This window comes from Sciurus vulgaris (genome assembly GCF_902686455.1).
Source record: "Sciurus vulgaris genome assembly, chromosome: 1".
In the NCBI taxonomy this organism is placed as follows: Eukaryota; Metazoa; Chordata; class Mammalia; order Rodentia; family Sciuridae; genus Sciurus; species Sciurus vulgaris.
In genome coordinates, this window is record NC_136461.1 from 64,451,805 (window position 1) to 64,476,991 (window position 25,187).

Here is a 25,187-nt window from a genome sequence, read left to right on the forward strand (position 1 = left end):
GGCTGTTGGTCTCCTATGGCCATTAGCCACAGGGCAGTTGGCCTGCATGTACCTCTCTTGTACTGCAGCAGAAGAACCCACTTCTCACCTCAGAGGAGAAGAAATAATCGGGTATAGTATCAGTGTTCACCAGGTGCTATACGACACACATATGAAAAAGGAATATGAAATTGACAAGTAAAATGTGGTATAGACATTAAAAGAAACATTACTCAGCCTTAAAAAGGAAGGAAATTCTGGTGCATGCTACAACATGGCAGAACTCTGAAGACATTATAGGTGAAGTAAACCAGTCACATTCTGCTTAAGCAGAGTGAAGGGGTACACATTGAGTCTGAAACAGGGAAAGATATTTCCACACAGTGTGACAGCTCAGCACAGACTGTGAGGACTCTACAGTTCTTCATAAGGAAGTGTTACAGGCCTGAAGCCCATTTTTATACAGCCTGGTGGAATCGAAAACTGCATGCAGGAGATTGCCTTTCACAACAGAAGTTATCTGGTATCTGAATGAGAACAAGGTTTCTGTGCCCCAAGTAACATGAAAAAATTGAGACAGGACTAGTTTTTATAAAGAACTAAATATATACACATTTGCTTCAAAAAAAAAAAAAAAGTCGTAGGTGAATGCATCCCATTTATCTCCCCTTATAGTCTCAAAATCTTTCACAAGTAAGAAAATTTAGCATCTCTGTTTTGGTGTGGAGATGAGGTGTCCCCCAAAAGCTCTTGTGTTAATGCAGGAATATTCAAAGGTAAAGTGATTAGATTATGAGACCTGTAATCTGATCAATCCATCCTGGGTTGAATGGACTAACTGGGTGGTTACTGGAGGCAGATGGTTTGTGACTGAAGGAGGAAGATCAGTGGGGCTATGCCCAGGAAAGGATCATCTTCCCTGCAGTCCTTTCCCCTTTTCTATCTCTGCTTCCCAGCTGCTGTGAGTTGAGCAGCTTTCCTTCACTGCTGCCCTTCTACCTTGATACTCTGCCTCACCTAAAGCCCAGAGTGATGGAGTTGACCAACCAAGGACAAAGACCTCTGAAGCTGTGAACTCGGAGGAAACCTTTATTCTTCTAAGTTGTTCTGGTCAGGTATTTTTGTCACAGTAATGAAAAGCTGACTAACATAATTCCTAAACAGACAAAACTATCCCACAACTGGATAAGTGCCTTACCTTGGAAAAAATTGGAAATAAATACAACCTTGAATAACTCAAACCTATTGTATAAATGTTGTTGTATTAAAATCAATCTAATCCACATTTCTCTGTGTAAATTGCTTACGATTATCTTGGCATATTGAAAAATCTGAAAAAATTAAACTTCCAGTGTCAAATTTAAATCAGGAATTGATCGTAGGTTTATGATTTAAGTTGAAAACTCTATAAGAGTTTGACTAAGTTTGTAAACAAATTGGAATGTTCATGTGAATTTGAAATTTCCTATTTACATAAATTTAGCTTATTAGATTTCTAAAGATTACATAAGTATTAAGATATATTGTTTACTATGACTTTAAGTTTGCTCTTTTGGACATTCTAAGTCCTTAACAGGAAATAATCGCATTAAGTACATAGGTGAAGTTAAAAAAAAATCTAAACATATCATGTAAGGAATTAGTTCTGTAAAGGAGACTGTTTAACCTACGTGGTATCATATGGTCTACCAGTGGGGTCCAGTTGCCTCCTCCTGGAGGGCATTCAGGATGCAATTCAAAGATTGATTAAATGAGTTATTACCTATAATAAGGGATAGAGCAATAAGAGAAGTTTAGATAGAAGCAAAAAAACTATAAATACATAGGAATTGCAGATGAAAGAAGGAGTCTTACCTTAGGTGAGATCCAGCACGTAGGAAAAGGAAAAATCCATCCTGAGGCCGAGATCTTGCTTGTGGACATGACCATACCTTACTGGACAGCAGAAAAGTCAGTGTAGAGGTCTACTGGTGGAACTTTCTGGAAATCTGCCCTCTGGAACTTTCCAGTAACCCACTCTCTAAGATGCCAGCTGTTTATGAAGCATCTTGCCAGAAGCATGGAGCGATAGAACCTCCCGAGAGGATGCTGGGGAAGCTACTGTCTGCCAGGTGCGGCTGGCTGCTGTGCACTGTGGGAGTCTGGAGGTGGAAAAGCCACCTGCACCAAGAGCTCTAGACTGGAGTAGGAAACCATCCCACAGTAGCTGGGCACTTAGATAAGCCACACCTGCTGCAAGAGGCTTCCAAGAGGAGCACACTGGAACCAGAGAGAAAAGCCCTCTCCTGCTGCAGCCACTCCAGTGCACACTACTGACAAAGTTCAACATCATTCCAGTTGGCAAAGGAAAAGGTACTCACAGAGCTCATTTAGGATGGATTTCTGAAAAACAAGAAATGAAGGTGGAGGGTGGAATGGTCCAATTGGTCTCAGTCACAGTGAATTTAATTTGTTAACTTGAATTAGTCAACATTAATGATTTTTTAAAATTTTATGCCAAAATCAGTAAATTCATAAACAGAATAACAAGACTTGAAGTTCAATTTAAAGGCTTAAAGAATGGTTTGAATACTTTAAATTATACTAATTTAATTCAAATAATATTAATTTACAACCCAGGTAATCATAAATAAAATTGAGTTCTTTCTATGCTAAAATGATACCTTTGTATATAAAAAAGTTTCTATTGACACAGAGATTTCACTTATTCTGAAGAGACCTTATAGGTCAAGGCAGTGGGCAGCCAGGGGCAGGGCAGGGCAGTGGACAAAGCAGATGTGTAAAGAGAGAAGAATGGGGGAGCAAAAAGCAAAACATAAATCATTATAGTGGTGATGAGAATGACCAAGTTTTGAGCAGAAGGCTCAGCAAGCAACCAAGGGTGTGAAAAAAATTGAAGAACAAGAAGGGAATTTTGATAAGTGTTTCTGTTTTGAATAGGATCCCTTTTACTGTGCTTTAGACAATGCAAGTAAAAATCAGAACACTAAAGTACTTTCTAGCCATTTTGTTTGCTGGATTGTTAAAATGAAACACTGGTGAAACTGAGTTATGTGAAACTCCAGAATCTATCTAATATAATTTTTAAAATTAATTCTGACTAATTATTTATTTGAAAAGCAAAGTCACTGCAGAAACCCTTCCCAAGATGGCGACTTCAGCTCCGAGGGCTGTATCACTGACAGCATCTACCATTGAGGGTGTGGCTTCTGGACCCCCATTTATACATCATGTGATACAGCATAAGCTAATGGAATGAGAAAAAGTCACTCTCCTCTTGTCCATGAGGATTGCTAGAAAGGACCAAGAAGTTCAGAACCGAGGAAGAAGATGACTCAGGGGTCAGATTATTGATGAGATTAGTGATTTAGGACTACTTATCCTGGGAGCATAGGAATCCTTGCACAGATTTAAATAGATGTGGCTATCCACTCACTGGAAGTGCTGAATAGTCATAGGCTTCCCCTGGAAAGGAGAAGCAAAGCAGAGCACAATATATACTTTTTGTTAACAACTGTCTCTGTCTTCCAGAGAGAGGAAGGTGCTGAGTCATGGCATCATGAAATGCCACCAAATGCATCAATTATTTGATATTCCTTCAGAAGGCAACATGAAGCTGGAAAAATGAGGTTCTGTCCAGATATTCCCTAAGCTAAGGGTCAATGGGGAGAGTGACTATTCCTTGGGAAAAGAAATGGCCCTTTACTAACCATAGCGGGTAATTTAGACTTTTTTCCCCTGGAAGACTCTGACTGGGGTCAGTAAGGGAAGGAAAGTACAAGGTCATTCTACACTGACATCTGAAAATCCACTCTCCTCCTTTATTCCCTGCCCTAAATCATGTCTGGTCACAGTGTCTGATTTAGCAATTCCGCAATGAGGTTACATGACCTAAAGATGTTCCAGTAACAACAGAACTGCAACCTATTTGAGTTTAAACCTCTTCCTTTATGAAATTCCCAAGAAGAAATTAAATTTCAAAAACTAAAAGTCCCAAAGAATCAAGGGCTGTGCTGAAAACTAAGGGCTCTTGTCCCTCCATTGGGCCCCTGCAAAACATCTGCCCAGAAGAGACAGGAAGAACTGAGCCATATCTGTTCTGATCCTTCTTCCCAATTCATCAACCACAAAACTCTAGTGGGGGTCCCCAAAGCATAGCCCTTCCACCAAACACACACAAACCATGTGCATTGGGTAGCCCAACCACCTTCTCCAAAATTATTATACCAAGTCTGATATTTTATAAATAGGCAATTTAAAAAGATGATCTTTTGCATAGAGTTTTGCATACATTCTCCTTAGATCGTCCTGTGTTCTATTCAGCTCCCCTATTCCTGCTTTCCTTAAACCTAGGAATCCCCAACTACAACTGCCCTTGCCTTCCCTGTTCTGTTCCTGAATTTGGATGCTAATTATCACTCTCACCTGATCTCTCAGTCTGATCAGCCCACTACCAGATCTCAACTTCTCATAAAATTAGCCAACAATGCTAGATGCAATTACATGCTGTGAATTACACTAGATATGTAGTTTCAAAGTATTTCCTAAACCCCAATCTTTTTCCATAATGAAGGGAAATACCAAAGCCTGTATAGGCACAAATTTCTATGTTTTGATTTTAAAATAGCTTATAATGTGACCTATGAACATTTTTATTTCTCTTGGAACAGACTACCTTAGCGAAAAGAAAAAAGAGGGGTTTTGATTAACCCACAACCATGATTCCAGATTCTAGGACCCTGGGTCCCAGGGACAGCAGCATGCACTCTAAGCTGCAGTGAGTGTTTCAGGCAGCAGTAGCTCCTAGAACTCTTGAAGAACTCTTTTAAGAATCATTGTAATGCTCTCCTAGTACCTATTCCAGTAATCCTTCTGACAATAGTGAAAGCAATCCAGTCCCCCATCATCGACTCTGTTTCATTTTAAGTATTCGGATTGGTTCTGTTTCCCAGATGAATCTTTGATCAACTCATCATCCTTAGCTCTAAAACCACATAGCCTATCCAGCTGCTAACTCCCTTAATACTAATTCAGTCACCCATTCTTCTCTTAGAACTTCTCTTCTATTTTTGGAATTGATGTTGATCACTGTCATCCAGGTTTATTCAAGGCTTTGGGACAATGATATTTCTTTGTTACCACCTACTTCATCTTAGTGAAAGAGGACAACATCTAAAGTGACTTTGCCATCAATACTATTCAAAGCAGTAGTGTGGTTCCCACTATACTAAGCAGCCAGGGTGGGTCTAGAAACTCTTTAACCCTCACAGATATTTAAAAGCTGATCCTTTAAAGAATCTAACTTCCAATAAAGAACTACTCTTGGCAATCCAAGATGGTGGACTAGAGGGTGACTGCATCTCCAGTCGCTCCAGAACCCAGGATTCAAGAAGAGGAGGCATTGAGAGACTCGGACTAAAATAGAACCACGGGGTGAGTCTCCCCCAGCTGGTGAAGTGGATTCGGGTGGCTTATTAGAGTAGGGCAGGGCAGCTAGAGTCTCCCCCAGGCAGCCCTGAGCACTCCGGCGGTGGGTTCCTCTCACAGGGCCAGATACTCCAGCTTCTCAGAGCAGGCCCCCCAGTGAGAGCCTTTCTGCACAGAACCAGCTCCAAGTCCCACAGTGAGCTCCGGCCCACACGCTGCTTCAGAGACCAGGACAGGGCAGACAGGGACTTCCCCAAGCAGCCCGGCTCCCTCCGTCGGGAAGTGCCTTTCCAGGCTAGCTTCTCAGAGCAGACCGCCCAGTGAGAGCCTTTCTACACAGAGCCAGCCACAATTCCCCAAGTCAGCGGAGTCCTCTGACCCCAAAGCAGCATCTGCGACCAGAGCAGGGCAGCCAGAGACCTCTCCAGGCGGCCCTGCCCCTCTCCAGCCACAAGCTTTTTCAACAGGGCGATCCAAGATGGTGGACTAGAGGGTGACTACATCTCCAGTCACTCCAGAACCAGGATTCAAGAAGGGGAGGCACTGAGAGACTCGGACTAAAATAGAACCACAGGGTGAGTCTCCCCTACCTGGTGAAGCTCGGCCCGGGCAGCAGGCCCGGATTCAGGCGGCTTATTAGAGTAGGGCAGGGTAGCTAGAGTCTTCTGCAAGCAGCCCTGGGCACTCCAGCGGTGGGCTCCTCCCACACGGCCAGCTTCTCGGAGCAGGCCCCCAAGTGAGAGCCTTTCCACACAGAGCCAGCTCCACTCTCTGGAACCAGTAGCGAGCTAGGGACAGCTTTCTTCGGAAGTACTGCATTATCAAGTTACTTCAAGACACCAGGCTACTGAAGGCTGGGAGGTGATACACTGGAAATCTACAGGGACACTATAAGCAAATAGAGGAAATCTGCACTATCACACAGTCCCACTGACATATGACCAATATGGGAAAACAAGGGAAGAAAATGTCCCAAACAAACCTAGATACTATATCAATAAAACCCAATGACAGCACAGCAGAAGAAATGTCAGAAAGGGAGTTCAGAATGTACATAATTAAAACAATCAGAGAAGCAAACAAGGAGATGAAAGAGCAAATGCAGGTACTGAATGATCACACCAATCAACAGTTAAAAGAGCAAATACGGGAAGCAAGAGATCATTTCAATGAAGAGTTAGAGATACTGAAAAAAACCAAACAGAAATCCTTGAAATGAAGGAAACAATAAACCAAGTTAAAAACTCCATAGAAAGCATAACCAATAGGATAGAATACCTGGAAAACAGAACCTCAGATATTGAAGAAAAAATATTTAACCTTGAAAACAAAGTTGAACAAACAGAAAAGATGCTAAGAAATTATGAACAGAATCTACAAGAATTATGGAATATCATGAAAAGGCCAAATTTAAGAATTATTGGGATTGAGGAAGGCTTAGAGAAACAAACCAAAGGAATGAACAATCTATTCAATGAAATGACATCAGAAAATTTCCCAAATCTGAAGAATGAAATGGAAAACCAAGTACAAGAGGCTTATAGGACTCCAAATATACAAAATTACAACAGACCCACACCAAGGCACATTATTATGAAAATACCTAACATACAAAATAAAGACAGAATTTTAAAGGCTGCGAGAGAAAAGAATCAAATTACATTCAGGGGGAAACCAAAAAGAATATCAGCAGATTTTTCAATCCAGATCCTAAAAGCTAGAAGGGCCTGGAACAACATTTACCAAGCCCTGAAAGAAAATGGATGCCAACCAAGGATCTTATACCCAGCAAAACTTACTTTCAGATTTGACGATGAAATAAGATTCTTCCATGATAAACAAAAGCTAAAGGAATTTACAAAAAGAAAGCCGGCATTACAGAACATTCTCACCAAAATATTCCATGAGGAAGAGATGAAAAACAACAATGCAAATCAGCAATGGGAGGAACTAGCCTAAAGGAATAGCCAAATAAAGGGGAAACCAAATCAATCCAAAAAACAAAAATGAGCCAAATGACAGGGAATACAAATCATATCACAATAATAACCCTGAATGTTAATGGCCTGAACTCATCAATCAAAAGACATAGACTGGCAGAATGGATTAAAAAGAAAAATCCAACAATATGCTGTCTGCAAGAGACTCATCTCATAGAAAGAGATACCCATAGACTAAAGGTGAAAGGATTGGAAAAACATACCATGCACATGGACACAGCAAAAAAGCTGGAGAATCCATCCTCATTTCAGATAATGTGGACTTCAAGCCAAAACTAGTCAGAAGGGAAAAAGAAGGACATTACATACTGCTTAAGGGAAGCATAAATCAGCAAGACATAACAATCATAAATATCTATGCCCCGAACAATGGCTCATCGATGTACATCCAACAAATCCTTCTCAATTCCACAAATCAAATAGACCACAATACAATAATACTAGGCGATTTTAACACACCTCTCTTACCGCTGGATAGATCGTCCAAACAAAAATTGAAAAAAGAAACCATAGATCTCAAAAACACAATCAACAATTTATACTTAACCAACTTATACAGAATATACCATCCAACAAAGAACGAATACACTTTCTTCTCAGCAGCACATGGATCCTTCTCTAAAATAGACCATGTTTTATGCCACAAAGCTACTGTTAGCAAATACAAGAAGATAGAGATACTACCTTGTACTCTATCAGATCATATTGATTGAAATTAGAAATAAATGACAGAATAAAAAAGAGAAACTTCTCCAATACCTGGAGATTAAATAATACACTATTATATGATGAATGGATAACAGAAGACATCAGGAGGGAAATAAAAAAATTCTTAGAAGTAAACGAGAACAAAGACACATCATATCAAAACCTCTGGGACACTATGAAAGCAGTACTTAGAGGAAGATTTATTTCGTGGGGCGCATTCAATAAAAGAAGTAGAAATCAACAAATAAACGACTTAACACTACAGCTCAAAGCCCTAGAAAAAGAAGAACAGAGCAACACCAAAAGTAGTGGAAGACAGGAAATAGTTAAAATCACAGCCGAAATCAACAAAATTGAAACAAAAGAAACAATCAGAAAAATTCACAAAATAAATATTTGGTTCTTTGAAAAAATGAACAAAATTGATAAACCCTTAGCCATACTACCCAAGAGAAAGAGGGAGAAAACTCAAATTACTAATATTCGGAATGAACAAGGAAATACAACAACAGACACCAGTGAAATACAAAACATAATTAGAAGCTATTTTGAAAATCTGTACTCCAACAAAACAGAAAACCTTGAAGACATCAACAAGTTTCTAGAGACATATGAATTATTATAACTGAATGGGAAGGACATACACAACTTAAATAAATCAATTTCAAGCAATGAAATAGAAGAGGTCATCAAAAGCCTACCAACAAAAAAAGTCCAGGACCAGATGGGTTCTCAGCCGAGTTCTACAAAACCTTTAAAGAAGAGCTCATCCAATACTTCTCAAAGTATTCCATAAAATAGAAGAGGAGGGAACCCTTCCAAATTCATTCTATGAAGCCAATATCACCCTGATACCTACACCAGACAGAGACACATCAAGGAAAGAAAATTTCAGACCAATATCCTTAATGAACATTGACACAAAAATTCTCAACAAAAATTTAGCAAATCGCATACCAAATATATTAAAAAGATAGTGCACCACGATCAAGTGGGTTTCATCCCAGGATGCAAGGTTGGTTCAACATCCAGAAATCAATAAATGTCATTCACCATATCAACAGATTAAAAGTGAAGAATCACATAATTATTTCAATAGATGCAGAAAAAGCATTTGATAAAAAACAGCACCCCTTCATGCTCAAAACACTAGAAAAAATCGGGGTAGTGGGAACATTCCTTAACATTGTAAAGGCCATCTACACTAAGCCCATGGCCAATATCATTCTAAATGGTGAAAAACTGAAAGCATTCCCCCTAAAAACTGGAACAAGGCAGGGATGCCCTCTTTCACCACTTCTATTTAACATTGTTCTTGAGACTCTAGCCAGAGCAATTTGACAAACCAAAGAAATTAAAGGGATACAAATTGGAAAAGAGGAACTCAAACTATCCCTGTTCGCTGATGACATGATTATATATTTAGAGGAACCTGGAAATTCCACCAGAAAACTTAGAAGTCATAAATGAATTCAGTAAAGTAGCAGGTTACAAGATCAATGCTCATAAATCCAACGCATTTTTATATATGTGATGAATCTTCTGAAAGAGAAATTGGGAAAACTACCCCATTCACAATAGCATCAAAAAAAAAAAAAATACTTGGGAATCAATCCCACAAAAGAGGTGAAAGGCCTCTACAATGAGAACTACAGAACACTAAAGAAAGAAAGTAAAGAAAACCTTAGAAGATGGAAAGATCTCCCATGTTCTTGGATAGGCAGAATTAATATTGTCAAAATGGACACACTACCTAAAGTGCTATACAAATTCAATGCAATTCCAATTAAAATCCCAATGATGTACCTTACAGAAATAGAGCAAGCAATTATGAAATTCATCTGGAAGAATTAGAATCCCAGAATAGGTAAAGCAATCCTCAGTAGAAAGAGTGAAGCAGGGGGTATCGCAATACCAGATCTTCAACTCTACTACAAAGCAATAGTAACAAAAATGGCATGGTATTGGTACCAAAATAGACAGGTAGATCAATGGTACGGATCAGAGGACATGGACACAAACCCAAATAAATACAATTTTCTCATACTAGACAAAGGTGCCAAAAATACACAATGGAGAAAAGATAGCCTCTTCAACAAATGGTGCTGAGAAAACTGGAAAACCATATGCAACAGAATGAAATTAAACCCCTATCTCTCACTCTGCACAAAACTCAACTCAAAATGGATCAAGGACCTGGGAATCAGACCAGAGACCCTGCATCTTATAGAAGAAAAAGTAGGTCCAAACCTTCAACTTGTTAGCTTAGGATCAGACTTCCTTAACAGGACTCCCAGAGCACAAGAAATAAAAGTGAGACTCAACAACTGGGATAGATTCAAACTAAAAAGCTTTCTCTCAGCAAAGGAAACTATCAGTAATGTGAAGAGAGAGCCTACAGAGTGGGAGAATATCTTTGCCACTCATACTTCAGATAGAGCGCTAATTTCCAGAATCTATAAAGAACTCAAAGAACTCTAACCAAGAATACAAATAATCCAATCAACAAATGGGCTAAGGAAATGAGCAGACACTTCACAGAAGAAGATGTACAAGCAATATACAGATATATGAAACAATGTTCAACATGTCTAATAATAAGAGAAATGCAAATCAAAACTACCCTAACATTTCATCTCACCCCAATTAGAATGGCGATTATCAAGAACACAAGTAACAATAGGTATTGGTGAGGATGTGGGGAAAAAGGTACACTCATACATTGCTGGTGGGGTTGGAAATTAGTGCAGCCACTCTGGAAAGCAGTATGGAGATTCCTTAGAAAGCTTGGAATGGAACCACCATTTGACCCAGCTATCCCACTCCTTGGCCTATACCCAAAGGACTTAAAATCAGCATACTACAGAGATACAGCCACAACAATGTTCATAGCTGCTCAATTCACCATAGCCAGATTGTGGAACCCACCTAGATGCCCTTCAGTTGATGAATGGATAAAAGAACTGTGGCATATATATACAATGGAATTTTACTCTGCCATGAAGAATGATAAAATTATGGCATTTGCCGGCAAATGGATAAAATTGGAGGATATCATTGTAAGTGAGATAAACCAATCTCAAAAAACTAAAGGAGGAATGATCTCGCTGATAAGCGGATGAGGACATATAATGGGGGGTAGGAGGGGTTAGCGTTAGGGTTAGGGTTAGGTTTAGGGTTAGGGATAAGGAGGGTGGTAAGAATGGAGGAAGGAAGGACTGTATAGAGCGAAAAGAGGGGTGGGAGGTGTGGGGGGAAGGGAAAAAATAACAGAATGAATCAAACAACATTGCCCTGTGTAAATTTATGATTTTTAATAAAAAAAATCACTTAGTTACTCATTAGGAACAGAGGTTCCTGACTGCTAGATAACTCGTTTTAATTATGGTAATGATTAAACATCAGCATTTTGAATAGCCAAAAAAAAAGTACTCTTCAGCAAATGTTTATGCACATTTTAAAAAACTAATTAGTTGAATCATATTCATAAAACAACCCAGGTGTCCATTAAGAATGAAAGGATGAACAGAATGTGGTCTTTACACACAATGGAATATTGTTCAGCTATGAAAAAGAATAATGTTTCCATATATCCTACACATGGATGATCCTTGAGAAAAACTGTGCTATGTTGGAATAAGCCAGACATAAATGGACAGATAGTATAGAATTCTGCTTACGTGAAATATCCCTAGTAGGTATATTCATAGGGACAGAAAGTAGATTCAAGGTTAATAGACTGAGAGGTAGGAAGGATGATGAGTCATTGTTTGATAGTCTGTAGGGTGATGAAAAATTTTTGGAAATAGTAGTGATGATTATGCAATATTGTGAAAGTAGCTAATGCTATTTAATTTAATTGAAAACTGAAAAAATAGCTAAAATAACAAATTGTTGGAAATAGTAGGGATGATAATCTTACCAACAGCACAACAACAAAAGACTAAGTAAATGGTAATTATGGGTCAGAGCAGCATTGAATTCCCTAAAGGTTTCTGGTAACAGCTCTGGAGCATAATGATGATAAAATGCTTTTTTCACCAAACACACTGCTTCACAGGTGGAGAACATCTCTGTAAAAGGTGATTGTAGAAGTCAGTCTTACCTAGTAAAACCTAGCCCATTAGAAACTTAAAATCAGCAGCCAAAATAGTCTTCAAAATGTGGGAGGAGGACAATTTACTTAAACAAAAGGAACTCAGAAAAATTCTTTGCCTTGGAAAATGTCTTTCAATCTCTCTCAGATCAAAATACAAAGCTTGATTTGCTTACCCGCCTACATATTTTTCCTTTTTTAATCTTAATATCAGGATATCATAATAGCCCTCAGATAAATCTCTCCCTGACAAAGAAGCTTTGTCATTATATATGCCAGTGCTGGACCAAACCATAGTTCCTGTAATGTCAGAATCTCAAGGTTAAGTAGGTTGTTAGTCATTGCATTCTAAAAATAAAAATGATATTTCTTGAAATTCATCATGCTTTTCATGCAGCTGAAGGTAATTTTCTCCAGATTTGTAAGGTTCTTTAGATTGGTATTCTAATCACTGACCTTAAGCCCCACAGGTGATCTCTGGGCTGGAGGATTTGTTGTTTAAACTATGCAACTGGCTGCTACCAAGATGATATTTTTTCCATGTGACCTATTAATGTGGTATATGATGGAAAATACATCATCCACAAGCTGCAGGATTAATAGGGGTGCTTCTGCCTGGTACCAAGGGGACTCTAGTTTTCACCCAGCCCCCAAGTTCATTTACAAAGGAAGACTACCTGAGTGTGGCTATTGGATCATTATTGTGAAATCTACAATTTGTAAAATTTACTAAGCCCCTAACAAAGGGGAAATCTTATAAGGTAAGTCCCTTCCCAAAAGCATTTTTTTCTATTTAAAATTTTAAAAAAACATTTCTCATTCTCTCCACCTTCTTCACAACCCCCAACACACACACACACACACATACACACACACAGTAACAACCTAAACTAATTAAGGAATTATTTTACAACCTGCTCCTTTGAGTAGACTAAGTGCTTTTGTATGACAGAGTCTATTCAAAGTGATATGTGACAACCCTACTCCATTTTAAGTTGCTGAATTTTAGGGGGGTGGTTAGGATAACAAATATATCCAAGGGACTATCAGAGGTGATGTGCTGGTGACAAACACTAGGTGAACAGAATAATATCGTACTTCAGACTCAATAAGTTATTGCAGAGGTAGAAAGACCTTGGAGAGCAGTTTGCACTTCATGTTAATTTCTCATTTTGAGTAATATTCCATTGTATATATATACCACAGTTTCTTTATCCACTCATCAATTGAAGGGCATCTAGGTTGGTTGAAGAAGTCGAATAGTATATACTTTGGATGTGGACTGTCCCCCAAAGGCTCCTGCGTTAAAGACTTGGTCCTCAGCTTGGTGCTGTTGGAAGGTGGTGGAATCTTTAAGAGGTAGGGCCTACTAGGAGGTTTTATGTTGTTGGGATTATACTCTAAGTAGGATTGTGGGACACTGGTCTCTTTCTCTGTTTTGCTTCCAGGCCACTCTGAGTGAGCCCACCAGGGGCTCCTGCCATGATGTGCTCACTTATTACAGACCCAAAAGCAATGGGGCAAAGACCATGGACTGAAATCTCTGAAACTGTAAGCCAAAATAAATGTTCCTCTTTTTAAGTTGATTGTCTCAAGTATTGGTTAATGGAAAGCTGACTAAAATAATGAGGCTTAAAGAAGTGGAAAAGCTCCAGTTTAGGCCAGAGCACTGACTCTCTGTGAGGAGCCCCTTCATAGATTTGAGATGCTGTAGATGGTGTGTCACTTGTTCCTGGATGCCACCCATGGGCTGCCTAATGTTGATTATGTGGCACTATAAGGAAAGGATGACGGAATGAGACAGAGGCAGAACAGGCATGCGCCAGTCCCTTGTCCTCACAGGCAAACAGACCACTGTAGAGGTGTGATGTCCTCTTGTGTACCTACACAGTTTATGAGTTCTGACCTGGTGTGCAGAAAATATAGATTCCAGCCTTGGTTAATACTCCTTGCCTATCCTTCCTTATTCCCTGTTCTAGAGTTCTCCCATCTTCAATATCCAACATCCACAGCAGGCAAAAAAGAGAATAGATTCCTAGCTAACCTGCACCTGGTAAGCAGCAAAGCACTTCATGCATGAGAAAAAGAATTAAAATTCACTCTGTCATTTAACAGGATGAAGAGAAAAGAGATCTCTTCTGGAGCAATACAGTGGAGAGGGTGGGGTATTTCATACTGTGTACAAGGGCTCCCTTTCTTGAGTTTACAAAATTTGCTGAGTTCAAGAAAGAAGAGAAAGGAGAGGATAAAGGACTGGTGAGAAAGTGTGTGTGTGTGTGTGTGTGTGAGAGAGAGAGAGAGAGAGAGAGAGAGAGAGAGAGAGAGAGAGAGGGACAGACCAAGAATTGCTAAGATATTTAATCCGAAAGAAGCTTTATCAAATATTTTTATTCTGCTAAATACTAAATGGAGTGCTCAACCCATGCTGTCCCCACCAATGCTATGAACCTGCCCTGCTTGTAAAATTTCTCAGGATGTGTGTGTGTGGGTGTGTGTGTGTGTGTGCGCGCGCGCGTGTGTGTGTGTGCTGTGTATGATAACTCCCTTGGAGAGGTCATTTAACTTTACACTGAGTTCCAAGCCGTGCCAGGTGGCATTACTGTGACATTGCACAGTGATCATTGTCATTTGCAGCAGTCCTGCATTAACTGCCCTGATGAATCTCGGGGAAGGACCCTCAGGTCTGAGTGATGCTATCTCCATCTGATCACTCTGCTCTTGTCAGCAAAGGAGACTGACACCTTGGTCTGTACATCATCCTCACAGGAACACAATCATCTCAAGTGGGATTCTTTTCTTCCAGTATTCATTGAAACTAATTTTAGACTCACTTAGTATTCCATCTCCAAACACAAAGGAAATGCCAGGCAGACTGTGGTCTGCTGTTTACCCACGACAAGGAGGCTGGTCAGAATGACTAAATTCCTACCATCTTCCTACCAGCACTGTTCCAATGGGATTGCTCAATATCATACGTGACATTTCTGTTTCTGAGAGAAATGTGAAGTTAAAAAAGCTTTTTCTTTCAGTGCTAATTAGTGAAAGATGTTTAAAATGGGAGCAGACTTCAAATACAAACTACATTTCCTTAGAATGAAATCTGGGTTCCATTCATTCAATAACTAGTTACTGGCAGCCCACGATTTTTCAGGCCCTGTTCTGGGAGTTCTGTCACTTCCCAGTTCTGTGACCTGGACATGTTATTCAATATGTTCACACTTCATTTAGACCAAACCTCTTTGTAGTGACAAACTGTCCATGGCAGCCCAGTCTCAGCACCCCTGGTGTCATCCTTCTCCCAAAGATCCTTGGCCATTGTCCCTGTGTGAAAAGTAAACAGAGGCACAGGTCAGCTCCCTAGGGCAATTCCTGCTACTGACTCTCCTTCCTAACCCCCCTAACACCCTGCCTAGGAAGACAGACGGCGCAGTAAGATGGAAACAGGGACAGAGACCCTACATATGTAAAGTCTGGGTCAATAGTTCCACTTTTACAAGTTAGTCAGAAAGGTAACTGGACTGGAGCAATTGGGAATGAATTCATCTATGCATATATAAAACTCCAAGATCTGTATATTTAGCCTTACTAAAGAAATCTGTCTCTCCAGTACTGGGGCCACTTACTACATATATGACCCTACCTAAGTTATTTAGTATCCACAGACATCCATGGGGCTTATTGATGTTTTCATCATCATCATTTTTATCATCCTTATTAAACTTTCTGGTAAAAGAAACAAAACAAAACATAATTTGGAAACTGTACCTCTGGGTTCTCCAAGATGCCTTTCTGGGTGGTCAGCTACCTAGGTGAGGTGTGAGATTCCATTCTCCTCTTGGATACCTCAAACATGGAAAGACTGACTACCTATCAGAAATCTATTTTGTGGATGCCTTCTTTGAACAGATGCAAAAATTTAGGAACTAATGGGGGTCATAGCAACGAGTCCCAAGCAGAGCTCTTCATTCTTCTTTTCAACAGACAACAACTGGCCTGGTCACTGGGTATGACAAATACTAAGAGAACCACAGGAGCCCCCACTGTAGGATAGTCCCCAAGGATCTGTGCTCTGACTCTAACACGGGGGTGCACGAGGGTTTCACTGTACTTTACATCCTGGAGTGAAACTGAGAGACTTCCCAGTCCAACTCCTGCTCTGACAAGATCTTTTGAGATACGTGATTGTCCAACCCCTACACCAGATGTGCCCTCCAGGAGTGCTGATAGCTAAGTGCCAAGGGAAAGAGCATTTTCAGTTCCTGTCTCTATACTGATAGTCTCCAAAATCAATTTCTACAGGAAGATGGTGTCAGGGGCATTGGCACAAGGAGCAGGAACCTCTGATCTCCTCCTGCTGGCCAATGAACCCTGTATTTTTATTAATCTCATGTGTGAAAGTGCTATTGTACATCACCCCCCATTACAGTGAATGCTTGTTTGAGTTTTTATAACCAAAAGGACAATCCTGGGACCATGAGGGTGACTTGGTCTGATGTCCAAGTCCCACCACTGGGGGAACTGAGTCCACGTTAGGTAGTGGGGGATCCAAAGATGGGTACAGTGTAGGATTGAGGTTGTACTGCACTGTGAAGGTTCGCACAGTGGGTGGCCTAAGCCTGCTATAATAAAAGTTTGTATAGTGAAACAACTATTGCTACTTACTGGGATTTAGTGTCTAGGCCTCTTTTCACATATTAGAAACCAGTTTGTTATCCTTGAAAATTAATAACACTGATGTAAGCAGCTTAGATTGATAGAAAAGATGAGAAGGAAGAAAACAAAGAACTGCAAGGAGGAGATTTGGTCTCTTTGAATAACAGCTTCTTCTCTGTGACTAATAAGTTGCTCTGCAAGACGCTATAGAGGCTTTCCACCCCCATGACATGCCCTCACCTAAGCAAGGTGTCATTTCAAATGTCTGTGCTCCCTATTCCCCTTCTCAAGGAATCTGCCCAAGTCCATGGTTTCTGTCAATGATACTGCCATGCTAAATGCCACATGACCTCACTGTGTCGCAGTGGATTGTCCAGAGGTGGGCATCTCTCTCAAAGGTGGTCTAAACTAAAAAGACCAGCGACCCAAGATCTCTGGGGCCAGGCTCCAAATGTGGTAGGCTGGATCAATAAGATTCCTCTGTAAATAATGGAACTGGGTAACTGGAGGCTACTGATACTTACCAGGAAATAGAATAATGCAAGTCCAAGGTGACCCCAATAGATCAGGTGTAGACTGAAGTAATGGGGGTGGATACAGGACCATGAGTAAACAGAGGAAAGGTGATGATAGAAAGAGGGACAAGGAGTAGAAAAAGGTAGAAAGAAACCATGCCAGAAGGGAGAGAGGAAGAGAGATGCCTGGGCTCTCCCTAAGCCCATGTTGTTTCTAGCTTTCACCTTCCAGGCACCTCCTCTCTGCTTGCAGCTGATACACACATGCTATATGTGAAGCACCACCTCTGGCCACTCCAGGGACAGGCTGGCATGTGGCAGGTGATGCATCAAGGCAGCCCCTTGGAGGCACGCCTGTCAGCTCCCAGCTAGATGGGGATGTCTGGTCTCTTACATGACATGGTTTTATTTTCTGTTCTTCACCGGCAGAAAGTGCTTATGCTTGCACACTCTTGACATTAAATATATGATGCAGGCTTCCAGGTCAGTTGGTGGAAAGTGGTGGCCTTTACCCCAGAAGCTGATTGTTTGATCACAGACTTATTAGAGTTGGAAAATATCACTTTTGAAATGATTCTTTTCTGCAGTCTCGACAACAATCTCATTTTTCTTCCTGAGGGACACATTTTTAAAAGCCAGATGCTGCATATGCTGCATCGGAACACTCTGTTCTCTCTCATCCCCATGGGTGGGCCTTGCTTTCTTTCATCCAGAGAAATATTCATGTGCATTTGTTTAGCACTATTCCAACTATCTCACTTGGCCCTCAAGCAAGGAGGTGGTGGAAGCTGATGAGGTATTCCTTCTCACACATTGAAAACTAGGGACCCAAGGCAGAGAAATACAGGGACTTACAGAAAGTCACATAGTGCTAACAAGTAGCAGAACGGACTTGAACCCACTCCTTCTAATGAATATTCGGTGTTCTTAGCACTTCTATTTTAGTTACCATTTCTGCTGCTGTGACTAAATGATCTGACCAGCACAATTATAGAGGAGGAAAAGTTTATTTGATGGTTCACCTTTCAGAGGTCTTAGTCCATAGAAGGCTGGCTCCATTCCTCAGGGCTCAAGGTGAGGCAGAACATCATGGCAGAAGAGAGTGGCAGAGGGAAGGAGCTCATATAATCAGGAAGAAAAGGGAGAGAGTCCACTTTCCAGTACAAATATATATATACCCCAAAGTCACATCCCAATTCCCACCTCCTCCAGACACACCCTACCTGTATCCAGTTACCACTCAGTTAATCCTATCAAGGATCAATTCACTGATTAGGTTAAGATTCTCAAAACCCAATCATTTCTTTTTTTATTTTTATTTTTATTTTTACAGACTGCATTTTGATTCATTACACAAATGGGGTACAACATTTTCATTTCTGTGGTTGTACACAATGTAGACTCACACCATTCATGTAATCATACATGTACGTAGGGTAATAATGTCTATCTCAGTCCACTATCTTTCCTTCCCTCATCCCTCCTGCCCCGTTTTCCTCTACACAATCCAAAGTTCCTCCATTCTTCTCTTGCCCCTCCCACCACTCCTCCCTTGTTATGTATCATCATCCACTTATCAGAGAAAGGATTCAGCCTTTGGTTTTTGGGACCTGGCTTATTTCACTTAGCATGATATTCTCCAACTGCATTCATTTACCAGCAAATGCCATAATTTTATTCTTCTTTATGGCTGAATAATATTCCAAAACCCCAATCATTTCTCCTCTGAACCTTCTTACATTGTCTCATAAGTACGCTTTTGGGGGACACCTCACATCCAAACCATAACAACTACAAGGCAGGTGTTACTGGTTTGATTTTCTACCAGATGTTCTTCAATAAATAAAGACCCTAAAGTATGATTAGGTTGACCCAAAGTCCTTTTACATTTGGATAGAATATCTTTAAACATAGGTGGATGTTGAAGAGTACAGGAACTCCTCTCTACTCATCTCTAGGGGCCAAACACAACTCAAACCCACGATCCTTAGTTGACAATATATGAAAAAGCATTTATATGCATAGCGTTAATTGTAGCATTCTTTCTGTTATTCATGCATTAATTCATTTAAATAATTCTTATAGGGTGCTTTCTACATACCAGGCATTATTGTATGAGCTATGGGTAAACATGTGAATTGAGACAGTGTCTCTATCTTTACAGAACTACATTTTGTGGGGAAAGAGACAGTTAAAATAATCACTGTATTTGATATTATAGTGATGAAAAAGCATTTAATGAAATAGAGAGTACCAGGACGATCATAAGGTGGTCAGGTGAGGACTAAGGAGGTGAGTTTGAGTAGAAACCCGAGAGAAGTGAGGAAGAAACATGTGCAAGCATATGGAGAAGAGAGGTCAGGAGGAGCGAGCACAGAATCCCTGAGCAGGGAGACTGCTTGGTGTGTTGGAGGAAGCACAGGAAGCCAGCAAGGCTGGGTCTTCCCATTGCAGAGGACAAGTGGCAGGAAATCTGGAAAAAGAGTAAGCCAGTGAGATCTTCTAGGTCAAACAAAGGACTTTGGATATTGTTTCAGTGTTATGGGGAGAGACCATGACATGATTTGAGTGATGATTTATGAAAGTCACACTCAAGGAATATTTGGAGAAAAGATTGGAGGATGCAAGTGAATGTAAGGAAACAATTGAGAAAGGCCCTCAGGCAAGAGAGGGCGATGGTGTGATCACCCCCATTAGGGTACAAGCACACTGGCATCCTTCTGTCTCTCATGGCCCTTGTTCCCCACCAGATACTGCCTTATTTCTGGGCCCCTCTTTGAAGCACATCTCCTCCAAAGAGCTGTCTATATTCAAAGTCTACTATTCCTGTGAGCTCAATCCCTTCGACTCTCAACATTCATGTGTTGGTGACCACTATTCCTACAAAATGCCTCCTGTGCAGGTAATTAATGGCATCCATGTTGCTACATTCAATGATCAATTCTTAGTCTTTATCTTATCATCACCTCTGAGGAGTCTTGTGTTTAATTGTGCTGACCCTGTCTGCAGAGGGGCTCCAAAATAGGGGAAATGTGGGGTGGGGGAATTTAGGACACGATGCATTTGCTGAGTAGCAGGTTTGAAGGATCCCATCTACCAGAAGAGGGTGTCTTCTTCTCCTTTACGTGAGGCACTGTCTGGATGAGCAGCAGTGGTATATTAGCAGCTCTTGGCAGAGCTACCTCTTCCTTCTTCCTTAATACACTCTCTTTACCCATATTCCAGAGCCCAGCACACTTGGTTTTCCTCCCAATTTACTGGTTGTACTTCTCAGTATTTTTCACTGGTTCCTTGGTGGACATATTGAAGTAGGAATGGGTCGGCACTTTGGAATCTCCTTTCTCACACATTCACATTTATACCTATGTGGTCTCCCTGTTCCTTCACTTTCATGACATTTTTCCCCATGATCCCCAAAATCGTATCTCCAGCCCAGGCCCATATTTTTGGGCCTCTCTCTGAACAAGCTCTTAAATCCAACTGAATTCTCAACAGCCTACGCCCGGGGACTACCTTCAAGATCTCCACTCGGATGTTTAATAGAGATCTTGAACTCAGTGTGACACAAAGTGAATCCTGATCTTTGCCTCCCGACCTCTACTCCACCCCCAGTCTTCCCATCACAACAAAGCAACTCCTCCCTTTCCGGATGCTCGAGTTCCCTTTCACTCTTCTCTTTCTCTTGCACACCACGTCCTATTCAAAAGCCCATACCTTCAGGACTACCTTCAAAATCCACACAGAATCTAACTTCTGCCCACCCTCATGACCTTGCTCTGGTTTGAGCCATGGTCACTCTGACTACTCCGCCACAGCAGCCTCCTCACTGGTCTCCTGTCCCTGCTCCCACCTCTTCTCCTTGTGTCTACTCCTGATCTTGCACTCAGGCTGATCCTGTGGAAACAGGATGGTGTCCCTCTGCTCAGAACACTCCGGGGCTCCCAGATCTCTTCACAAGGTCTTCTTATTCTCCCCTAATCTTCCCTCATTGCTTCTCTGACCTTCTCCTACTCTTCTCATTCTACCATGCCTGGTCTGGTCACCTTTCCATTCCTCCAACATATCCATGATATGACTTTACCACCATTGCCCTGAATGATTCCACTGCCAGAAACTCTCTCTCCAAAATGTCTATGTGGTGATATCCTCTTTTCCTTCATGATTTTAAAACCACTGTCCTGTTCCCTGTGTCCCTATTACTCTCGGTCCCCTTTATCCAGTCTCACTCTCTTCCATGGTGCTGTCAGCTCCAAACATTTTATTTATTGTGCTTGATTTTGTGGTCTGTCTCCCTCACTGCAATTCAAGTTTTTTGAAGGCAATCATTTTGTTTGTTCCTTGATGGAGTAGAATTATCTAGAATAGAGTCTAGCACATAGTAATTGTTCAAGAATAATTATTGAATGAGTGAAAGAACGAGAATTTGTTACTAAATGCCATGTAATTTTTACTTTGATGTATCAAAAAATGTAATGTCAAGTCCTCATGTAAACTGTAAGAACATTTAATCGTTTGGAATGCTATTAACAATCTAGTGCTGAAGTTTTTACAATAAAATTTCAGGAAAGTAAGTACAATATGATCAAATTGTTATTTAAACAATACATTCACTTGGATTAAAAATGATGAAAGAAAATATATATGTGACAAATATTTTTAGGTGCCTACCATGCATCAGGCACGATTATTGCCAGTTCACTCTCCTCTTGGCATGAGATTATAAATTGTTATTATTTCTCCCTCTTGTCATCTCTTAATTTTATTTTATTTTTTTATTATTTATTTATTTATTTTAATTAAAAATCATAAATTTACATAGGGCAATATTGTCTGATTCATTCTGTTATTTTATCCCTTCCCCCTCACACCTCCCACCCCTCTTTTTCCTCTATACAGTCCTTCCTTCCTCCATTCTTACCATCCTCCTTATCCCTAACCCTAAACCTAACCCTAACCCTAACGCTAACCCCTCCTACCCACCCTTATATGTCCTCATCTGTTTATCAGTGAGATCATTTGTCCATTAGTTTTTTGAGATTGGCTTATCTCACTCAGCATGATATCCTCCAATTTCATCCATTTGCCTGCAAATGCCATAATTTTTTCATTCTTCATGGCGGAGTAATATTCCATTGTATATATATGCCACAGTTTCTTTATCCATTCATCAACTGAAGGGCATTTAGGTTGGTTCCACAATCTGGCTATGGTGAATTGAGCAGCTATGAACATTGATGTGGCTGTATCTCTGTAGTATGTTGATTTTAAGTCCTTTGGGTATAGGCCAAGGAGTGGGATAGCTGGGTCAAATGGTGGTTCCATTCCAAGCTTTCTAAGGAATCTCCATACTGCTTTCCAGAGTGGCTGCACTAATTTCCAACCCCACCAACAATGTATGAGTGTACCTTTTTCCCCCATCCTCGCCAACACCTATTGTTTCTTGTGTTCTTGATAATCGCCATTCTAATTGGGGTGAGATGAAATGTTAGGGTAGTTTTGATTTGCATTTCTCTTATTATTAGACATGTTGAACATTGTTTCATATATCTGTATATTGCTTGTACATCTTCTTCTGTGAGGTTCGTTAGCCCATTTGTTGATTGGATTATTTGTATTCTTGGTGTAGAATTTTTTGAGTTCTTTATAGATTCTGGAAATTAGCGCTCTATCTGAAGTATGAGTGGCAAAGATATTCTCCCACTCTGTAGGCTCTCTCTTCACATTACTGATAGTTTCCTTTGCTGAGAGAAAGCTTTTTAGTTTGAATCTATCCCAGTGCTTGATTCTAGCTTTTATTTCTTGTGCTCTGGGAGTCCTGTTAAGGAAGTCTGATCCTAAGCCAACAAGTTGAAGGTTTGGACCTACTTTTTCTTCTATAAGATGCAGGGTCTCTGGTCTGATTCCCAGGTCCTTGACCCATTCTGAGTTGAGTTTTGTGCAGGGTGAGAGATAGGGATTTAGTTTCATTGTGTTGCATATGCATTTCCAGTTTTTCCAGCACCATTTGTTGAAGAGGCTATCTTTTCTCCATTGCATGTTTTTGGCACATTTGTCTAGTATGAGAAAATTGTATTTATTTGGGTTTGTGTCCATGTCCTCTATTCTGTACCATTGATCTACCTGTCTATTTTGGTACCAATACCATGCCATTTTTGTTACTATTGCTTTGTAGTAGAGTTGAAGGTCTGGTATTGCGATACCCCCTGCTTCACTCTTTCTACTGAGGATTGCTTTACCTATTCTGGGTTTCTTATTCTTCCAGATGAATTTCATAATTGCTTGCTCTATTTCTGTAAGGTACATCATTGGGATTTTAATTGGAATTGCATTGAATCTGTATAGCACTTTAGGTAGTGTGGCCATTTTGACAATATTAATTCTGCCCATCCAAGAACATGGGAGATCTTTCCATCTTCTAAGGTTTTCTTTACTTTCTTTCTTTAGTGTTCTGTAGTTCTCATTGTAGAGGCCTTTCACCTCTTTTGTGAGATTGATTCCCAAGTATTTTATTTTTTTTTGATGCTATTGTGAATGGGGTAGTTTTCCTAATTTCTCCTTCTGAAGATTCATCACTTATGTATAAAACTGCATTGGATTTATGAGCATTGATCTTGTAACCTGCTACTTTACTGAATTCACTTATGAGTTCTAAGAGTTTTCTGGTGGAATTTCCAGGTTCCTCTAAATATATAATCATGTCATCAGCGAACAGGGATAGTTTGAGTTCCTCTTTTCCAATTTGTATCCCTTTAATTTCTTTGGTTTGTCAAATTGCTCTGGCTAGAGTCTCAAGAACGATGTTAAATAGAAGTGGTGAAAGAGGGCATCCCTGTCTTGTTCCAGTTTGTAGGGGGAATGCTTTCAGTTTTTCACCGTTTCAAATGATATTGGCCATGGGCTTAGTGTAGATGGCCTTTACAATGTTAAGGAATGTTCCCACTACCCCAATTTTTTCTAGTGTTTTGAGCATGAAGGGGTGCTGTTTTTTATCAAATGCTTTTTCTGCATCTATTGAAATAATCATGTGATTCTTAACTTTTAGTCTGTTGATATGGTGAATGACATTTATTGACTTCCGGATGTTGAACGAACCTTGCATCCCTGGGATAAAACTCACTTGATCGTGGTGCACTATCTTTTTAATATGTTTTTGTATGTGATTTGCTAAAATTTTGTTGAGAATTTTTGCGTCAATGTTCATTAAGGATATTGGTCTGAAATTTTCTTTCCTTGATGTGTCTCTGTCTGGTTTAGGTATCAGGGTAATATTGGCTTCATAGAATGAGTTTGGGAGGGTTCCCTCCTCTTCTACTTCATGCAATACTTTGAGGAGTATTGGAATGAGCTCTTCTTTAAAGGTTTTGCAGAACTCGGCTGAGAACCCATCTGGTCCCGACTTTTCTTTGTTGGTAGGCTTTTGATGACCTCTTCTATTTCATTGCTTGAAATTGATTTATTTAAGTTGTGTATGTCCTCCCCGTTCAGTTTAGGTAATTCATTGTCTCTAGAAACTTGTTGATGTCTTCGAGGTTTTCTGTTTTGTTGGAGTATAGATTTTCAAAATAGCTTCTAATTATGTTTTGTATTTACTCGCGTGTCTGTTGTGATATTTCCTTATTCATTCCAAATTTTAGTAATTTTAGTTTTCTCCCTCTTTCTCCTTGTTAGTGTGGCTAAGGGTTTATCAATTTTGTTTATTTTTTCAAAGACCCAACTATTTATTTTGTGAATTTTTCTGATTGTTTCTTTTGTTTCAAATCCGTTGATTTCGGCTCTGATTTTAACTATTTCCTGTCTTCTACTACTTTT

General features: G+C 40.1%; 1 protein-coding gene across 1 annotated transcript in view; it reads left to right on the forward strand.

Moving 5' to 3' along the window:
* The window catches only part of ST6GALNAC3 (ST6 N-acetylgalactosaminide alpha-2,6-sialyltransferase 3), a 576,783-nt gene extending 563,100 nt beyond the window's left edge, over positions 1–13,683 (forward strand). The window contains exon 4 of the mRNA XM_079129188.1: positions 13,659–13,683. Within this exon, the coding sequence (XP_078985314.1) occupies positions 13,659–13,668 (10 nt within the window). The 3' untranslated portion in view covers positions 13,669–13,683. The remainder of the gene's footprint in view (positions 1–13,658) is intronic.
* Positions 13,684–25,187: the final 11,504 nt, after the last annotated feature.